Here is a 19,687-nt window from a genome sequence, read left to right as displayed (position 1 = left end):
ATCTCCTTTTTTTTTTTTTTTTTTTTTTTTTTTTGTCTTTCCTGGATGTGGACAAAAAAAGAATGTAGGATGATGTCAGAATTCCTGACAACTTGCCTGGATTTAATTGCTTTGGAAAGGTGTTCAGGTAGCATCAAGATAAGAGGAGTGTGATACATATAAACAGAGGGAGGTTGTTTTGTGAACACAGACCAACCAGAGTCATCTGGATCCTCCCTCCGGGGAAAGTTTGTTCCATTTTTTTGGTTCTACAGTATGTTAAGTCATTCAAATTTAACAGTATGTTTTGATCTTTGAAGTAATTTGATGTACTGGAGGTATACTGATACCATCTGAAGCCTGGTGGTTTTTGATGAGTGCGCAGCAGTATGTCCCAAGCCACCACTCGAGTACATAGGTGTTTGCTACAAATGTTATTACCATTAGAACAGAGAAGAGATGGAGAATAATTACAAGAACAAAATAAGCAAGTGATCCGAAAGTGACTGCAGTGTCACTACAACTGTGTCTGCAGGTTCATGCCTTGGTGAGTTTGGGTCTCATGTGAGCATCTGAACGCTGGTGCTTCAGAAACCATGTGATTTATCCTCAGGGTGGGATATGCCGGGATAGCAAACGTGGAAGAGCAGGATTTGGGGGAGAAAGGAGACTCCAAGGTACTTCCGAAGTCTGATACTTTTGTTATGTAAATTCTGGTGACAGCCCTCTCCTAATGCATCCCAGTGATCCTGTAGACAGTAGCTCTCACCAGACCTTTTGGAGTACAGCCCAGGTGTACTCATGTGGCTTATTCTAAAGCAACATAACTGCTGGGTCTTGACCTGAGGTGATGTCATGATCCTTTGTCACTTATGAGACCAGGAGATCGGACAGTAGATTTTGGATAATTTTTCCCTTCCTCCTCTATGCTTGGAAATTCTCATTGTTCATATGCTAAACAGTTAATTGCCCAAGTTTCAAAGTACAATGGGGTCTTTGGGGGTTATTTATCCCCCCTCTGCAGTGCTACACAGTAGATTTTTTTTTATTTTTTTTTTTTTCCTCTGACAGGCCTTTATTCCTCAAAATATGAATAAGCATGCTTCACAAAAAAATCTTTAAATATATATTAGGACGCCCGCAACCTGTCATACAGCGTAGTGTAGTGCTCGGGGTGACCCTCCAGCGATGGTACCTTTTTGATACGCCGGTGTTGATGTTATCCTGCTGCAACTGCACAGATGCTCCACGCTGACGAGAAGTGGTTTCTCTCCGCTCCTATCTCTCTGAGCCACATACCAGCCCTCTGCCTCACTCTGCACAGAACCATTGTGATGTTCCTTCAAGTCCCTTGAAATTCAGTGGTATTGTTACAAAGCACTCCGGAGAGCTGGGCTGGAGGGTATGCAGTGGTGTCCTGCTGACTCTTGTATTGAAGAACCCCGGCTTGATGGGAGCAAGGGACCATCCTTTCTTCTTAAGTGTGAGACAACCTGGATTTCCCTCGAATGGTGGGAGAAGTTCCGGATATATCAGTCAAACAGCAGTTCATATATTGTCCTTTTTGAACCTGGCATCTGACTAGGCTGCCCTGTCCGCTGTGTAACAGAGTTAACAGAGCTCTCTGCAGCTGCCATAAATATCTTGGAGAGCTGCAGATGTTTAGAGCTGCCTGTGCCCTGGTAAAATGAGATTTGGTGGTCAGCAGTGGAGGGTCATCATCGAGGTGAGTGTGTGTGAACACACAGGGAGGTGTCTGAGGACTGTGGGTGAGGCAGGCTGGCCTCCTGACTACATGTAGCTGTGGATGTAGAGAGGCAGAGTAGTCTTAAAAGCTTCATCTTGTAGAGAAAAGTTGAGTAAATCTATGGAGACTTTTGGAGTATAGAGTTTTCTTTCAGAAAGTCATCTGTTAAGGTGAAGAACCTTTTCAGACAGAACTCGGAAACCACTTTAACTGGGAATTTACTGTGTGATTTCTTAATCATCATGCCCCTCTTCAAAAAGGGGATAGGCAGACCTGAAGAGGATTGGAGTTTGCTGGCTCTCTCTAATAATGATGGCTGAGGGAGAAAACATCACGATAATGTACTGAGTAGTTGAAAAGGAGCCTCCGTAGTTTTAAAGAATAACCCAAGATGCCCTTTCGGAATTGTCTGTGTGACCAGAGGATGAGCACAGAAGAGGCACCGAGGCCTTCGAATACGAACAGGTGTGAGAAGAGCAAGTGTGAACACAACTGAGCGGGATATGTAGATTTTGCTCTTGGGGAGACCCTCTTGTTTCAGGGATAGCACGTAAAGTCTCTTTGGTATCAGTCTTTCTGCTGAATATACTTCCAGAAAATATTGTGTGTTTCAGGGACTGGGTTTCTCTCTGGAGAGCTCCCACTGAATGCTCTGAAATGGCAAGAGCAATCTCAACAGCTGGTGTGTGGGCTCCACGCTGTGGTTTCATTCACTCACCCACCAACCCCATGCAGTGACAGCACACTGTCCAAGAGCCAAACACTATTTCTTCTGCAACTCCCAATATCCTGACAAATGTGGGGAGCTGGTGCTCTGCAAGCCCAGGAACCCTGGAGGGGTGCCTGTGTTTGGTTTCTGTGGTATGTACCAGCCAGGAACTCAGAATAGCAGGAAATGTAGCAGGTTGATAGTGGAAAGACAGTGTCTGTTTGGGAAGATCAACCGTCCCAGTGCTCGTATGGCATCTGAGGACATGTTTCAATGAAGAGGAATGAGCTACTTGAAGAGGAAAAAAAAAAAAAAAAAGTCATATTCACATTTCATGAAAGGAGTTTGAAAAACACCTGCTCGACAAGAGCCAGTGACTCAGGCCAAGCTTTAAAATACTTCAAAACCAGCACAAGAAACAGGGTGTGTGTGACCCTGACAGACACTGTTAGTCAAAGAAATTATCTTACCCTGAGGCACAGGTGTGCCTGTTAGATGAGCCACACTGACACATAATTGATGTACATTCCTTTCTTCACGTTTTTTCCCCTTGCCTAGTTTACATACTTAAAAATACAAAACTGAGTGATAAAAATCACTTAGCCTTTAAGTGAACATCCAAAATTCCATAAACTAGGCCAGCCAGAAATGTTTGCTGTTTATATTAAGGATGTATGATTAAAATGTATATGGACAGAATTTTTGTGCCTGTCTCAATAACACACACATGTTTATCTTGGAATACTATTTACTTGTTATTCCTACATTTATTTATGAGTTTATTAGCTAAGCTTTTTTTTTTTATTATTTGGAAAATGAAGTATTCATCGTAAACAATCTGTGTAAGCTTTTTTTGACAGCTAGTTAGGTCTGTGAAGTTGCAACTTTATGGGATGTATTTATTAGGTACTTCCAGATGTAGTGGGAAAGGAAAAGCAGATGAAGCAATGATTTTTTTTTTTTTTTTTTTTTTTTTTCTTTCTTAAGAGACACCACAGAATTGTCAGGATTGAGAGACACAATACTTGCCATGTTTTGGACACCACTTAGAAACCTTTTACTGCAGAGCTTTCAAAATATCTACAGCCTCTTAGGAAACCATGTGCTATAGGAAAAGGGAAGTCTGTTTTCATGTGTAACCTTTTCACATTCCAGGTAGCAGACTAAACAAATTTCAGGTTTTAATTGTGTGATAAAGGGGGAGAATAAAAACACAGAAGACTATAAACACATCTGAGAACTCTAGTGAGATACTGTACAGAGAATGGTAATACCTTTTCATATTTCCATGCCTTGCTCTTGCCTGAGCAACCAGGGAAAGCGTTCCTAATCCTCTGTAGTTTCTTGTATCATGGGTCAGCGGAGCGTTGGCTGGTAACATGATTATGGCTTTTTCTTTTCCCAACTAAGACAAACAAGACATGAAAGAGAAAGATTGAATGAAGACCAAAATAGCCAGTACTAATTCATTTTTCCCCCAAATGCATGCACGCTTGCTGCACTAATTGCGGTTACGTTCAGGGCTGTCAGCATTGCTACACTCTGAAAATGTCAGAGTTTCCAGGTGAATGTGGTTTATGGGGTGTTTTGCCTGGTTTCTCTCTACAAGGCCGTTTTCTGAGCACATGGGTTTATACAGCTTTTAATGCGATGTTCAGCCTGTGCTGCTTCACAACTGATTCAGTCAGCACTTTGGCTGATTGATAACTCCTTTTTGTTAGATTGCACTCTATTAAATAATACTGAAAGGTTAGTGTATATCTTCAGCCCTCATTGATTTTCTGTTAAATGAAAGTGAGTTAACTCCTTTTAGCCAAGTTTGCTTGGAAAAATAAAAATTCTTCCACCACCAGCCATAATTTCAGGTCTGTCGTCAGAACCCTTCACCTGAATAAAGGTTTCGAAACTATGATTTGCATTTTAAGATTGAAAAATGAACAGCACTAAGGAGATAGTGCTGGGTGCTTGTGTCATCCCTCCAGAGTTAGTGAGACTGAACAGGGTTATATATACCCTGCACAAAACTGGGGTCTTAGAAAGTGCAGCTGAGCACTTAAAAATCCAGCTGAAATAAATGACAGCTGAGGCTAATCATGAAGAGATATCAGGCTTTTAACTTTTAACAGGTTCTTTTTAGCAATTGTATTAATTTCAATAATGCTGAAGAAAATGGCCACAGCACAAGCAGTTGAAGCAGAAATACAAACATTGCTCATTTTTTAGGCTTAATGAATCAACAAACAAAAAAGGCCAGTTCTCCATTTCAAATGATAGTTTTCTCCTCTTTTTAAGTATGTTTCATATACTTGAGTAAAGATGAAGAAAATTATAATACAATTGAAGCTCTGAGCTGTCTTGGCTGCTGCTTTCATTTCAAGCAACATTGCTGGGTTTGAACTTGCACCCTTTAAAAACTGGGAGAGCGAAGAAATTGAATTAAGTTGTGCCTCTGGGATTCGAGATAAGTTCAGAATGTTTTTTCAGGTAACCCATTAGTTCCACAGCTCTATTATAAAACTAAATGATGGGTAACTTGTTTTCATGTTGTGACACATGGCGCCCCCCCCCCCCCCCCCCCCCCCCCCCCCCCCGATCTTCAGGGATGTCTGTACATTGCTTTGTGCAGGAGTCATCCTACTGAACTTAATGGGGCTATTCACATGCTTGACATTAAGCACGTATGCAAATATTTGCAAGCTGGAACCTAATGTGATTATAATAAGCCAATTCTAGTGCAAATCTACGAGTACGAAGTTTCAAAACTGAGGTCAAAATGAAAGAGTTTGCAAGAGTTTGTTGTATCTAGAAAAGAAGATGCCAAAAGTGCTGGGAAAAAAAAAAAAAGCTCAAGTAAAAGCTGCTGTTAAAATCAAAATTTTTCTCGCTTAAAGGAAAATGAGATAGTGAAGTTGTTCATTAGTTATTGACATGATTTTATTTACTGTTTAACTGTCTTCCCAACACTCACCTCAGAAGCAGAAACACCTATAGATTTTTTTTTTTTTTAATCCTTCACGTATAGGACCATGCTGCTTCATAGCTGTTCTTCAGGGGTTAGGTGAGATGCTACATAAATCAGTGAAAGTATTTGGACTTTATTTCTGAATATTTGATAGGTTATTTCTCATGCAAGACAAGAACAGAATATATTATTGAGTTCTGATATGTTAACAGTAGATTCTTTAAAAAGTATACACAGAAGGGAGTGCTTGGAGGTTGACATCTAAGACTGTTCAGCACTAAGTAACATGTTTTCCCATGCTTTTAAGGCTTCAACAAACTCTGGTCCAACCGGAGTACGTTGCCAAACAGACTTGTCATAGACTGTTTGGCTGCTCTTGCATTCCATGGTTAACATACGTCAAGAGACAAAAGATCTATAGTTGGACTGTAAATGAGGGAAAATAGCATTCATTTTTGCCTTTGAAAACAGTTCGGTTAATTCTATAAATTCAGATGGTAATATTATGCAATACTCTGCACGATCTGAGTGGGAGGTGGAGCGTACATATGCAAGTATGTGGTACGCTCTATAAAAAATAAGTGTAGGAGCCTGTGCAGTTCCTATCTCACCACTTATCTCAGTTGCAAATGTAACTTCTTCCTTGTTCATTCCTCAGTCCCTCTCTCACGGTCCTTCCACCCCGTTACACCTCTGCACCTTAGGACCTGAAAGTATCAGATTAGAAAATAAATGCAGGCTCTTATTATTCCCATCGTTTGTTTGATGCTGCTTGTTTGGGGTAATGGTGGCAGGGACACAGCTACAGGCTCTCTGGGGGTGGCAGCCCGGTCACACTCCAGTGTCTGTGGTGCTGCTGCACGTTTTGGTGGACCCTCCTGAAAAAAAAAAAAAGCGGGTGCTGGCTGAAAGCACCCCAAAGAGCCTGGGGCAAAAATCCAAACTGCTCATCTCCAGCGGCCTGGGGGCTCCCGGGGGCAAGGCACCGGCCTAGGAAAGGACCCCCACGCCAAACCCCAACCCCGTGGCGGGAAGGGGGGGCTGTCCCCTCCGGCCTCCCGGAGCCGAAGCGCGGGCCGGGAGGCCGCAGCTCCGTGACACTCACTCCTCCCCGCCTCGCCCGTCCCGGAGCGGGGGGTGGCGGGCGGTAGCGGTCCGTCCGCAGCCCTGAGGGACACCCCCCCCCCCCAGCCCCCGTCCCCCCGCAGCCCCCGGGGGCCTCCCGCTCCGCGCGGCCCGGGGGTGGGAAGGGACCGGGGAGGGGCGGGCGGTCCCTGCCCGCGGGGGGGAGCGAAGCGCGGCAGCCCCCTCCCCCGCCTGCCCGCCGGCTGCCGCCTTTCCTCGCCGCTCGGCCGGGCTGCGCTGCCGCCGCCACCGCCGCCTCCATCTTGTGCGTGTCCCCTGCTCCCCCCCCCCCTTCGCCTCCACACAGCACCGGGAGCGGCGGGGGCGCTGGAGCGAGCGGGGCCCCGGGGAAGGGGGGGGGGCGGGGGGGAGGTGAGGGTGGTGGGGGGCGAAGCGGCACCGGGGCCGGAGCGGCAGCGGCGGGAGCAGCGGCGGCAGCGGCATGAGGAGGCGGCGCTGAGGAGGCGGCGGTAGCCGGAGCGGACGGAGCCGACATCTTGTGCCCTCCCCTCCCGCCGCCGGCTGGGTGAGCCCGTCCGCCCCAGGGGGGAGGGGAGGGGGAGGCGGAAAGAGGCTTTAAAAAAAAAAAAAAACCAAGGGAAAAAAAAAAAAAAAGGAAAACAACAACAACAAAAAAAATCCCCAAAAAGGAGGCGGCAGCAACGGTGAAGACCGCCGCGGCGGCGGCGCGCTGAGGCGGCCAGGTAAAGCGCTGCGCGGGAGGCCGCGACACCCTTCCCTCAGGGGGTCTCTCCTCCCTCACACACCCCCGCGCCGGGGTCGCGGGAAGGTGACCGGGCGGGCGGGAAGGAGCCGGGGGAGGCCGCTGCGCCGCAGCCTGCAGGGCCCCCCCCGCGCCCCCGCTCGGTCCCCGCGCGACGGGAACGGCCCGCGGCCCCTCGCTGAGGGGGGGGCGGCGGCGGAGAGCGCCCGGGGAGGGGGAACGAGCAGCGCCGTGTCAGCCGGGCCCCCCCCTTGCCGCCATCTTGCCCCCCCCTCTTCGCGGCGCCCGTGGGGGCCCCGCCCACCTTCTCCCACGCTATTGGCCCAGGCGGGGCCGAGCGCGCCCCCCTTTAGACCCGCAGCGCCTTCTTTTGCTATTGGTGGGGGAGCTGGGATGGACGGCGGCCGCAGCCAATAGCGCTCTGGCGCTGCCTGCGCGCTCTCTCGCTCTCCCCCGCCCTGGTCCCTCTCCCTTTGGGGACTTTCGTCGCTCCCCGGGGGGCGGCGGGGCCGCCTGTGCTGGGCTCGGTGTTGAGGCCCGACGTAGCTCAATCGCACTCACCCGCCGCGCCTTCTCCTCCCCCGGGAGCAGCTTTATTTTTGTCCGGGTCCCTGCTGTGTTTTGACCCAGATCGCTGACTGCTGCCGGGGCTCCTGCAGGGATCCTGTGGCCCTGGCTGCACAGGGCAGGTCCTGAGCGGAGCTCCCGGCCGGCACCTGGCACAGCTCATGGCGTGTCATGGTTCCCTCTGAGCGTTCCCGAGGCCAGACACAGCTCACGGCGTGTCACAGTTCCTTCAGAAGGCTGCTGAGGCTGGACACAGCTCATGGCATGTCACAGTTCCCTCAGAGCGCTGCTGCTGAAGCCAGACAGCTCATGGCACACACCGTCTTGCTGCCGGTGCATCCAACTTTACCTTAAACTTCATCTGCAGCCTGACACGTCTCGCACCCTCCCTGCTCCAGAGGGAGCTCCCCTCCTGCAGCCTGGGTCAGCACAGCTTGGTTCCAGAAGTATCAGGGCATGTGCCAGGGCCGGCAGCTGTCTGCGATCTCTGCTGAGCACTGACACAGTTCAGTGCAGGTGTCACCACAGGCATGAGGAGCATTAACCTTCAGCAGACACGTGGGGTGAATATGGGCCGGTGAAAGCACGGATGGGCTGGGAACATGGAGGGACATCGGCGAGGGCAGCAGGAGCTTTTCCCGGCTTTTTTTGTTGGCAAAAGAAAGTGGGGGGGTGGGCTGTGCTTGTTCCAGGCTGTTCTTTTCCTCTGGCATCCTTTGCATTTATTTTACGGACGCGTTTCTTAAATAGCTCGGTAGGTATCTATTCCCCGCTGCCCAGGAAGGGGCTTTAAATCCCAGAAAAAAGCAACAGGTGCCTGCCTGGAGCTGCACGGCTGCCAGTGCTGGACGGCAACGAGGGGGAGTGTCTCCAGATCTTGTGTTTGACTTGGTGCCCTGGGGAGAGGTCATCTCTGGTAACACCAGAACCCAAACTTTTTTGGGCCGTATGAGCTGTAGCCGCTGCCAATAATCACAGTGCACCAGAGTGGAACGAGAGCCACATTGTTCCCATCTGCTGCTGCCTGCTGAGGTCCAAGTGGCCTTCTCACTCCAAATCACCTAAGATCTTCCTCATCAAGGGACTTAGCTCTTCACTGGGATCCCCAAGCCATGCTGGAAAGGGCCAGGAAACCCCCAGGAGCACTGCCTTGAGCTCCAGCCTTGTGTTCTCTGCAGGCTAGCAAAGAAACCTGGTGCTGGAAAGAAAATCCTTGTTTTTTCAGTGTGGGAAGGCTAGAAGGAAGGATGGCAGTGGGAAGAAGGGGTGGGAAGGAGACTGAGGTCTTGTGTGGTGCAAGAGGATTCCTCTGACCCTTGGAGATGGGCGGCACAGTGTTGCATGGGTGTAAATCACGGCAGCATTTAGCCCTTCCTTTAGAGAACCCCTTGGGCTGGATTTTCCAGGCTGCATTTATAATAGGGGCCTGTATTGTGATGTTGTTCGATACATGGATCTCTCCAGTTTTTTTTCAGTGGAACTTTTGACCCCTTTGTAGTAAATGTAAGTCTCCTGACGACGGGATTGTGGTTTTAGTCTCCTTTTGCGGCCCCCCATGCATCTCTGGCCCACAGGTGTGAAAGCCACTGCTCAGGAGATTTGAGCTGCTCCCGAGTGAACTCGGGGTAGAAAGAAGTTCATCCCCAGTGGTTTTGTGTGTTATAGCCACACTGTTTGCTCACTTGTGCTCTCTAGGAATCTCACCCCCTGCTCCTAGCGCAATACCCAGCGGGAATGGATGATGGGAGGTTTTTGGAAAGCCTTGAGCACACTGTGGTGACAGCGAGAGGACTGTTTGAACTTTCTGCTTTCACATCAGCAACCTTTGTCCATGGTGGGACAGACACAGCATGGGCTGAAATAGCATTTAACCCTGCTGAAGTCAAGTCTGTTTAGCATTTCACTGTGCACAGGTGCTGTTTGCAGAGGGATTTTTTTTTATCTGTGGCTGAGGGGTGTTTTCCAGTATGCCAAGAAGATCGAAGTGTTCCTAGATTGCTGCTTGGAAGTTTCTGTTGTTGCAGGCAAGGTCACAGTGCTCATTGCTGCTTTCAAAGTATTTTGGAGGTGGGTAGCTGTGTCTTTCCTAAGATCCAGGTGCTTGTCTTATCCCAGGCACTCAGCTCTCGCTGGCAGCAATTTCCATGCTGTTTTAGATGCTTCTGCATAGTACCAGGTAATTGTGTTTTACAGACGGATTGTTTTATGACAGTTGGTTGCTGTGGTGGAAAGCCCACTTCGGGTAATTTCTCTAGACAATATATTGATGGTGTCACTAAAGCTATGGGAATGCCATACCCTTGTTTTTTTGCCATCAACAGGTAAAATAACCCTTCCTTGAGGTGCTTGTTTTGCTGAAATTTGCTTGTCCCTCAGCATTCCCAGCAATCAGCTAACACTTCGTTTTTCCTGAACACAATATTAATTATGTGTGGTCAGTTCATGCTAATTACTTTATCCTCCATATCTTTTTGTTCATATATCTTTTTCCCTCCAGTATCTTCTTTGCTCATATCCACCTGAATTGTAAGAGAGCTGTTTGTCAGCAGGATTTTCTATGTTTTTTCATTTGATGATCAAGTTGCCTTTATACCTCTATTTTAAAGTTCTTTTTTCCTGCTGATTGAAACTGTTGAAGCTTGGCTGAGACAGGTGCAGTTGGATCTCTGCAGTCTCCTAATCAAGTGGCTGATCAGAGTTTTGAGGCAAAGGTCCTGAAATTCGTGGTGGTAGAACTTGTTGTCATCTGGAATTAAATTGTGCCTACAGGCTCTGTCATCATGGGTGTGTGTACTGAAGCTGGCACCTGCAGCTTATTTCTGTGGATGCAAAGGACAGTTTGAAAACTTCCCAAAGCCTGTTTGTTTCTTAGGACACGTGTTGTATCGTGGCTTAGTCTCATGGTTCACAGAGCCAGAGAAATGTGTCGCTCCTGGAATTAGTTACATCTTTCTGGAATAAGCTCTGGGCTTCTTGTAGGTCCTGGTCCTGCCAGGTGCTGCTTGCTCTGACTGATGAAATTGTGGGTTTGTGGAGCTATGTCTTTCTCAGAGCAGGAATAATGTAACTGCTAAGTACAAATTATGGGTTTGTAGTATGTTTTCTTGTCTGTGGGTCACACAGAAAGGGTCTGAAAGTGTGGATTGCTCTAAATAAGGGTGAGGTGCTGGTTCAGGACTCTGTGTAGCAACAGATAAGCTCTGGGCAGGCTTATCTTCTCAGGGAGATTTTACATTTGCTTTTCTTTGTTTCCTCGCTGTTTTGTTTCAGCCTCAGTCCATTTCTTCCCATAACTCATGTTCCCATCCCGGACACTGCCCTTCTTGCTTGCATTACTCACTTGGCTTTGTCTTTGCTGCCTCCCTCCTTTGCCCTCAGATTGCCGGGCTCCTGATGCTGCGTCTCCATCCTCCCCCGGATCATCTTGCTGGCTCCAGGCTTCTGCTCCTGCTCTCCCTTGATGGGCACCTCCTTAATGTCAAGAGCCAGCTCAAATGATTAGCTGGGTTACTGATTAGCAGTCTGTGGGGGCAGAGCTGGCTTGAGCTTTTCGTTAAGGCTCTCCACAAATACCGTTGCACAGTTCCTGGTGAAGTCTAGAAGCTGTCTTGCTGCTTCCCTCCTCGTACCACCATGGACCTGCCATGAGCACAACTGGCTCAGGTGCCTGGCCATGGATAGTGGCTCCAGAGGGGTTAACACTGAGCCAGAACTAGTAAGTCCATCTGGATCCCTGCTGCTTGTTCACATGCTCATTCCCCTTCTCTTCCTCATGGATCCCACCGAAGAGCAGAAGGAATGCACTTCTAGCACGTTGCTCAGTTCATCCTCTGGTTCTGTTTGGGCTTTTGTGACCCATTTTGCGTATTGGGAAGGACACAGTCCATTCGGTGCACCCTGTCTGTAGAGGGGTGTAAGGAACAGCTACATCTGGGAGAGAAGGGAAAGCAAAGCTGAAGGATGATTTTTCATTGTGGGACTTTTTGCATCTGCAGTGTGGGAATGAAGAAGTGGTGGTGGCAGCCCTGAGGTGGGAAACTTGGAGTAGCTCCCTCCTGGACGGAGGGAGCATTGCTAGTTTTCTCATATGGAGCTCAGTGACAAAAAAAAAAAAAAAAAGGAACTGCTGTCACAGGACAGGAACAGTGCTTTCCTTTCCACCTGGAAAACATCCAATGCATTTTCTGTGCTACTGGGAATATAAAAGAAAAGCCACAGGCAAAAGAATAGGGAAGAACTTCTTGACTTGTGTAAACTTAGTATGTGAACGGTGCAAGCAGATGTGATAAGTACTGTTTGAATTTTGGGGGATCTGAATGGTTTGCTGAGCTGATTGCACAGCAGAGTGGATGCTATGCTGTAAAATTAATTTAAGCTCTTCTAATCTGGTGGTATGGGGTTTTATACATCTCCTGACATGCAAATAGAGAAGGTTGGAGGGTGCTGCGCATTGCAGGAAGTGGTTGATATATCCATTATCTGCTTGTTTCTGAGAGGGTGTAAAGACTCAGCAGGCCTGAAATTGCTGAGTCTGTAGTAGAAATGTTGCTCTATTGCAACGCTGAGTGAGTTTTTGAGTCTGTGCTGCTCCTCACTTGTCTCTGTGGCTGACCCTGTCCTCTGTCCTGTTTTGTTCCAGGGTCTCTGGACCGCAGCGATGAGGAAGCCTCGGAGGAGGTCCCGGCAGACCTTGGAGGGGAGGCGTTCTCCCTCGCCCTACAGCCTCAAGTGCTCACCAACTCGGGAGACACTGACATACGCTCAGGCCCAGCGGATCGTGGAGGTGGACATCGATGGGCGGCTTCATCGCATCAGCATCTACGATCCCTTAAAAATCATCACGGAGGACGAGCTGACTGCCCAGGACATCACAGAGTGTAACAGCAACAAGGAAAACAGCGAGCAGCCCCTTTTCCCTTCCAAATCTAAGAAAACACCTTCCAAAGGCAAAAAGAAGGAGTCCTGCTCCAAACATGCACCAGGGACGTCTTTACACTTGCCCCAGCCCAACTTCCGTGTGGTGGACTCCTTGTGCCAGCCAGATGCCCCTCCGCTCCCCGCCGCCTACTACCGGTACATTGAAAAGCCTCCTGAGGACCTCGATGTAGAGGTGGAGTATGACATGGATGAGGAGGATCTGGCGTGGCTGGAAATGGTCAACGAGAAGAGAAGGGACGATGGTTATGGGACAGTTTCTGCTGACACTTTTGAGCTGCTGGTGGATCGGTTGGAAAAGGAGTCGTACCTCGAGAGCCGGAACAACGGGGCTCAGCAGTCTCTCATCGATGAGGATGCCTTCTGCTGTGTCTGCATGGACGATGAGTGTCACAACAGCAACGTCATCCTGTTCTGTGATATCTGCAATCTGGCTGTGCACCAGGAGTGTTACGGCGTGCCCTATATCCCCGAGGGGCAGTGGCTTTGCCGCTGCTGCTTACAGTCCCCTTCTCGCCCTGTGGATTGTGTCCTTTGCCCAAACAAAGGTGGAGCCTTCAAGCAGACCAGCGATGGCCGCTGGGCCCACGTGGTTTGTGCCATCTGGATTCCAGAGGTCTGCTTTGCAAACACTGTGTTCCTGGAGCCCATCGAAGGGATAAATAACATCCCCCCAGCACGGTGGAAGCTCACCTGCTATATCTGCAAGCAGAAGGGCATGGGAGCTGCTATCCAATGCCACAAGGTGAACTGTTACACGGCCTTTCACGTCACCTGTGCGCAGCGGGCCGGTCTCTTCATGAAGATTGAACCCATGAGGGAGACCAGCATCAACGGCACCACGTTCACCGTGCGCAAAACTGCCTATTGTGAGAGTCATTCCCCGCCTGGGACGGTGAAAAAAGGGTCTCCAGCTGCAAGTGGTGAGGGTCAGGAGGACACTGTGAAGGAGGAGGGAGAGGAGGAAGCTAATTCTGATCCTCCCAAAGGGTCTCTGAAAAAGAACCGAGTGAAATTGAAGCAGAAGATCAAAAAGGAGCCTGGTGACATGACCAAGGGACGTTCATCTGTGCCCATGGTGACAGTCGCTCAAATCCCCTCTTACAGGTGAGTGTGGTAGGTTTAGGGAAGGAGCTGGACAGGATCTGATCTGAGGACTTGGTCCCTCCGCTTTTTGACCTTAGAAACACTGAACCTTCAGTCAAGACCTAGCAATAACTGTGTCCAAAGAGTGCACAGCAAACCCCCATCGAGCGTCTCAATTCACACAGACAGCTGTGAAGGTGTTTTTAAAATACTTCAGGCATTGCAGGTTGGCAGGCAGATAGGGGTCATCCCACTATTAAATTTTTTTTTAATCTCCTCATCTCATAGTTTCTTAATTCCTCCTTTTATTACAGATCATGTTAAACCTGTCAGTGTTGCCAGCAGCTTTGAATTTGTGTATTTTTTTTCTCCCAGCTCTCTTATACAGAAGAGTATGGTAGTGCTGAATTTTTGTTCGGTGCCTTAGGAACTGTGGTGATGTGTTGCTGGTATTTTAACAGATAAGGTTTGGAAAGCTGCTGATAAGGCACTGTGTATAATCTAACGAAAGGTTTGGAAAGGTTAAAATCGGTGATATATTATTCTTGGACTGCTGTCAAGTTAGTTTCCCAGACTCCATTTTAATAACATCAGACTTAAACAGCCCCCAGGAAAGTTCTTGACACTGAAAGTAGCTTTGAAGTTAAGGCTTGGAGCCGAATTGCTGATTTGTGTACTTTGTGTTGTGGCAAGTGCTTGGAGAGAACCTCCAGCTGAGCTGCTGCTAATGGAGGGTTATATTGTGAAGAGTAGGCACATTTGTCTTCATGGTGTGGAGATAGACTAGCTCTTAGGAAGGATTTCTGTGCAGAAGGGGCTGTTGGGCGTTGGAATGGGCTGCCCAGGGCAGGGGGGGAGTCCCCGGGATCCCTGGAGGGGTTGAAGAGTCGGGCTGAGCCAGCGCTGAGGGATCTGGGGGAGTTGGGAACGGTCAGGGGGAGGGTCATGGTTGGGCTGGAGGAGCTTCAGGGTCTTTTCCAACTTGGATGATTCTGGGATTCTGTGATCCCAGATTGTACCAGTCACGCACGTAGTTCAGAGTGTGCATTGACACAGCACCGCAGAGCTTCGTTGGGAAACCTGGTGGCGTCACCAGGGTCCACAGAGTCCCAATTGCTTTGCAGTTGGCTCCATGACACCTCTTTGCTTCATTTAGGCTGAACAAAATCTGCAGCGGCCTCTCCCTCCAGAGGAAGAACCAGTTCATGCAGAGGCTCCACAACTACTGGCTGCTGAAGCGGCAGGCGAGGAACGGGGTGCCCCTGATCCGGCGCCTGCACTCGCACCTCCAGTCGCAGAGGAACGCAGAACAGGTACTGGTGACCAGCTGAACCCCTGTGGGAGGAGGAGAGCTGACGTTCCCTGGGAAGATGTGCTTGATGGCTGGGGAGTGAGGGTGTAAGGATCAGAGGGTGACCTGATTTAAGTCTCTTTTGGTCTCCTCGTGGTATGCCTGAATGGCTGAGTTAGCGTATCTGTGGGATACCCATCGTGCCTCTAGAATGAGTGTTGATGAGCCAGCAGGTAGGAGTTTTTCCCCTGAGTCAGGAAACCCAGGGCTGTGCAAGGGTGTGATGGGCCCTTGGTGGACTGATCTCTTAGATGAATCATAAAACCACATTCCTCATGAGTCATTAATATCCCCTCCTCAAGTAAATGGGTGTTAGCTCCAAAGTCCTGGCCAAATTCCAGTTTGGGTCATTCTTCCTGCAGCTTCAATTTCCGACCCTCCCATGCATATTCATATGGAAGTTTAGACACAATCATCAGCTCTGGACTTCTTTGCTTCCTCCTCTGAGCTGGCGTCCAGAGTCACTCGATCTTGACGCTATTAAACAGCACCACGTTTGGCACGAGAAGTGGTTGGTGAAATAATGAAGCAGCTGAACTCTACCCTCTAACATAGCCTATCAGTAGGTATTGTGCACGTTCTGCACGTGTATTTTCACTGTAGTTGGAGAAATTTATAGGCTTTTGGTTTGCATGAATACTGCTCCGGGTGATTAGTAATAAAAATATTTCCCACTCATCAATCTGGAGCTTGGGGAAGTACAGGGTTTCCTTGGTGTATTCAGTTGGCAATTCACCATAAGTTCTCAAAAACAAATGTCCTATAAATTTAAACTATCAAGATCTTGTGAAGCAATTGTCCTCTCTTGGCAATCATGTGAGAGCGTATGCACTTCAGCTGTATCCTCAAAACCATTAAAAAAGCTACAGATTTAGGAGAGGAGGCATGATTGCATTGCAAAGCCACTGAACTGTGTCCTGGAAGGTGTGAGCTCATCTCCCAGCGTTGGCTGTTCCTTTGTGTATTGGCAAATCTCTTTCCATGGCTCTATTTCTTATTGGTTACAAAGGGGATAATAATAGGTCTTTTCCCCCATGCTTTTGCTCCCCTTGCCTTTATACTGTAAATGCTTTGGGCTGCCTCTTCGATGCAAAGCAGCCAACAGAAAAATTTCCAGCCTGTGTAATAAACTTGGATATAAAAGCAGGGAGAGTGTTAATGAGCGTGCACTGAAGCATGTTCCCAGAGTGTAGCTACAGGATGGTTTAGGCCTAACTTCCCAGATAACGTAAAATCCAGAAAGGCTGCTGTTGTGTTTGTTAGACAGCTAAAAGCTGTCAGAAGGAGGGGATGGAGTCCCAACAAGAGACAAGTAGACAAGAGGAAGATTATGTGAGCAATCCACAGGGGACACCTAGAAAGAGGAGGAAGCGCAGGAAGCCAGTTGTGTTTTTGGTCTCACCCCGCTGCTCTGTCTTCCAGAAGGAGCAGGACGAGAAGACCAGTGCAGTGAAGGAAGAGCTGAAGTACTGGCAAAAGCTGCGGCATGACTTGGAGCGGGCACGGCTGCTCATCGAGCTGATCCGTAAGAGGGAAAAACTCAAACGGGAGCAGGTAAGTAGTTGGTTGTCAAGTTGCTGCACTTAGCTCCAGTTCTGTGCACGTGCTCGGTGCTGCAGGAGGCAGAGGAGGAACAGGACAGTTTTTTTCGAGCCTTTCCCTTTTTTCACAGTCTGACTGTTGGATGTGCGGAGCAGCCGTCTCTGCCGGTGTCAGTCACAGGCCCACACTGCTCAGCCTCTGCCCTCAGACCAGAACTGGGCTGCAGAGTGCTGGGAAAATGTATTTTCATAACTAATAGTGGATTTGATACCTGACCTACAGCATCCCTTCTATTTCTGGGCATGGACCAGGTGTTTTGCAGAGTAGAAGTTAGATCTCCTTTAATAATTATTTCAGGAGCTTGGTAACACCCACTCCACAGAGACGCCTAAATCACAGTTCTGCTTTTCATTTCTAAAGCTAAAAATGCCTGTGTTTTGCCCTTTAAGTACATTGTTTAGAAGAAGTTTTAAGATGGAGACCATTTATCAAATTTTCCAATTTCCTCTTTGATCTGTGTGCAGTTGTCCAGAGTTGCACCACTGAGGGTTGCTTCCCATGCTTTGCCTGTTGAGGGTCTTTGCTTGCCATAGCTGGTTGGTCGCTGCAGCCACGACTGTGCTCTCTGGCATGAGTTGTCTTCAAGGCCAGGGTCATGAAAGACTGGCCCTGTGCACGTGTGGCCTCAGGCTTTGCCTGGTTGCTCTCAGGCTGTCTGCAGGGAGCCAGGCAGAGGGAAACCAGCATCTTCTGTGATCTGCGAGTTTTCTCTGTGACCAGAAACTGTTCACAGCTTTTCTGGAGTCCTTTTGATGCCAGCACTGGTTCATTTGCTGCATTGTCCTTGATTTACAGCAGTGGCTCAGTCCTGCTTGCTGTGTGGACATATTTTAGGTAGGAGGATCAAAAAAAAAAAAAAAAAAATCACTCTTGGGCTTTGTTTGCTTTTGATGTCTTGATATATCCCCTATCACAGTTGGCTAAATCCATAAAAGCTTGTTGACACTATGGTGTGCTGTATAAAAGAATAAGATATCACAGAAAAGTGTATCCAGTTTAGGAGCTCTATCCCAGCCCAGCTTGTAGGTGAGTGAAGAAGGATGTTCCAGAGTCCTGAGTCTTTGTTTGGCTTCTTTCCTCTTTCAGGGGAAGGTCCATCTTTGTCCATTCTCTTACTGATGCTGTCTTGTTGCTTAGCACATCAAATACAGTTTAGTTTGTGCTTGCTTTCCTTTGCTACTGAAGGGGTTGATTTAATGACATAATGAGGGATTAGACGATCAAAGAAATTAAAATGTTAAAGAAGAAATAAATACTTCTTTTCCAGTCTCCTTTGAATAGAGTTTCAGTGTAAGAGATCAAACAGGTGCTACAACTTGTTTGCTTGAAATCAGACTTCATAAAGGATGTAAGAAACTGTATTAGGAATTTGCAGACATCTAACCACTGTTGTTGTTTGTCTTCTGCCTTGAAGTGTGAGAGCTATATCTTAAACTCTGTTTATGCTCTCTAGTCTAATTATGGATGCTGTCATTCATGTAAACGCCTACATACTTTTAACTTTTGTATAATGTTGCTAATTGGCTTAATAATATCTTGAGGCAGGGAGTTCTACAGGATAATTTACCAGGCGTGAAAAGCTTCTTCCTGTTTTCATTTTTAGTTGTATTATCTTTTAATTTTCTGGGTTTTCCTCTCGTTTTGGCCTTATGAGGTTGGATAAACAGGAGTTCCCCATACAAAAGGATTGGACTGTGCAGTTAGACTCTGCAAAGTGCTGTCTGCTAATGTGCGTCCTGCACGTGGAGAGGACAAGGTCTTTGTCAGAAATTCTTCATCAATGAGTCTGCCAGGCTAGTGGTACGATGACCTGAGGTTTCCACCACTGCGTAGAGCTGGGGTGATGATTCAGGAGAAACCAGAGGGAGACACCACTCACATACCCTGTCCTTGATAACTGGGCTCATGGCTGTTTTCCCATTCCCAGGTCAAGGTTCAGCAGGCTGCCATGGAGCTACAGCTGACCCCTTTCAATGTACTTCTGCGCACAACACTGGACCTGCTGCAGGAGAAGGACGCTGCCCAGATCTTCGCGGAGCCTGTCAACCTGAACGAGGTAAGTCTCTTTCCTAGAGGTGTCTCATGGGTTGTAGATGTATTGCTGGGCAGAAGCTCTTGTGCTGTCATAACCCTGGAAGCACAAACCACCTTGTCCCAAGCTGCTGGTGGATTAAATATCTCGGAGGGGACTCACAATGTGGGTGTCCTGCTGGGCCAAAAAAGGGTATTGTTTTCTGGAAGCTTCAGCACGTCTCAGACAAATAATGTTTTGCAGAGCCAGGATGTGTCTGCCTTGACTGGGTGGCACAGAAATGAACTGCTGGCACTGCCCCTTGCCGTTGGAAAGGGCATTAAGAGTGCTTGTGATGGATGCGCTCTAGTTGGCTAGTAAATGGTTTTTGTAATTGTACAGGTTTTATATGTTTAGGTTCCAGATTACCTGGAATTCATTTCCAACCCAATGGATTTTTCCACCATGAGGCGGAAGCTGGAGTCCCACCTGTACCGAACATTGGATGAGTTTGAGGAAGACTTTAACCTTATAGTTACCAACTGCATGAGGTATAATGCTAAAGACACGATTTTCCACCGAGCAGCTGTCCGGCTCAGAGACCTCGGAGGAGCGATATTGCGTCACGCGCGGCGGCAGGCTGAAAACATCGGCTTTGACACTGATGTGGGGATTCACCTGCCTGAGTCACCCAAAACCGAGGACTTTTACCGCTTTTCTTGGGAAGATGGTGAGTGTTTATTAACTTTTTTGTTTGTTTTTTTCCCAGGCAGATCATAACTATGTTCTTTGATCTAAGTATGTCACTCAGCCTGCATGGAGGTCATAGCCATCATTCAGCACACAAGAATTTTCCTGTCTATCTGTTTACCTAAGCATATATCTAACT

General features: G+C 48.1%; 1 protein-coding gene and 1 long non-coding RNA gene across 4 annotated transcripts in view; one reads left to right on the top strand and one right to left on the bottom strand.

Annotated features, from left to right (window-relative positions):
- Positions 1–57: 57 nt before the first annotated feature.
- LOC141969427 (uncharacterized) lies at positions 58–7,007 on the bottom strand. 2 transcript variants are annotated; one of them, XR_012635047.1, is made up of 5 exons: positions 6,923–7,007; positions 6,009–6,104; positions 5,404–5,501; positions 3,710–3,840; positions 58–2,726 (listed from the first exon to the last, which is right to left on the bottom strand). It is a non-coding gene; the product is annotated as an uncharacterized LOC141969427 (long non-coding RNA). The 2 variants fall into 2 exon arrangements; XR_012635048.1 differs by lacking the exons at positions 5,404–5,501; positions 6,923–7,007 and having other exon boundaries at positions 6,009–6,106.
- Positions 7,008–7,107: 100 nt separating this feature from the next.
- Positions 7,108–19,687, top strand: part of BRPF3 (bromodomain and PHD finger containing 3) — a 29,777-nt gene continuing 17,197 nt past the window's right edge. Inside the window, exons 1-6 of one of the 2 annotated variants that reach the window (XM_074925180.1) lie at positions 7,108–7,226; positions 12,453–13,855; positions 14,991–15,147; positions 16,608–16,739; positions 18,715–18,843; positions 19,216–19,528. In XM_074925180.1, the coding sequence (XP_074781281.1) occupies positions 12,471–13,855; positions 14,991–15,147; positions 16,608–16,739; positions 18,715–18,843; positions 19,216–19,528 (2,116 nt within the window). In that variant the 5' untranslated portion in view covers positions 7,108–7,226; positions 12,453–12,470. Of the gene's footprint in view, positions 7,227–12,452; positions 13,856–14,990; positions 15,148–16,607; positions 16,740–18,714; positions 18,844–19,215; positions 19,529–19,687 lie in introns of those variants that run through there. The other variant, XM_074925179.1, reaches the window with a different exon arrangement.

Source organism: Athene noctua, chromosome 23, assembly GCF_965140245.1.
Source record: "Athene noctua chromosome 23, bAthNoc1.hap1.1, whole genome shotgun sequence".
NCBI classification, from domain to species: domain Eukaryota; kingdom Metazoa; phylum Chordata; class Aves; order Strigiformes; family Strigidae; genus Athene; species Athene noctua.
The sequence above is the reverse complement of the archived record's forward strand: the minus strand, read 5'-3'. Positions and strand labels throughout refer to the sequence as shown.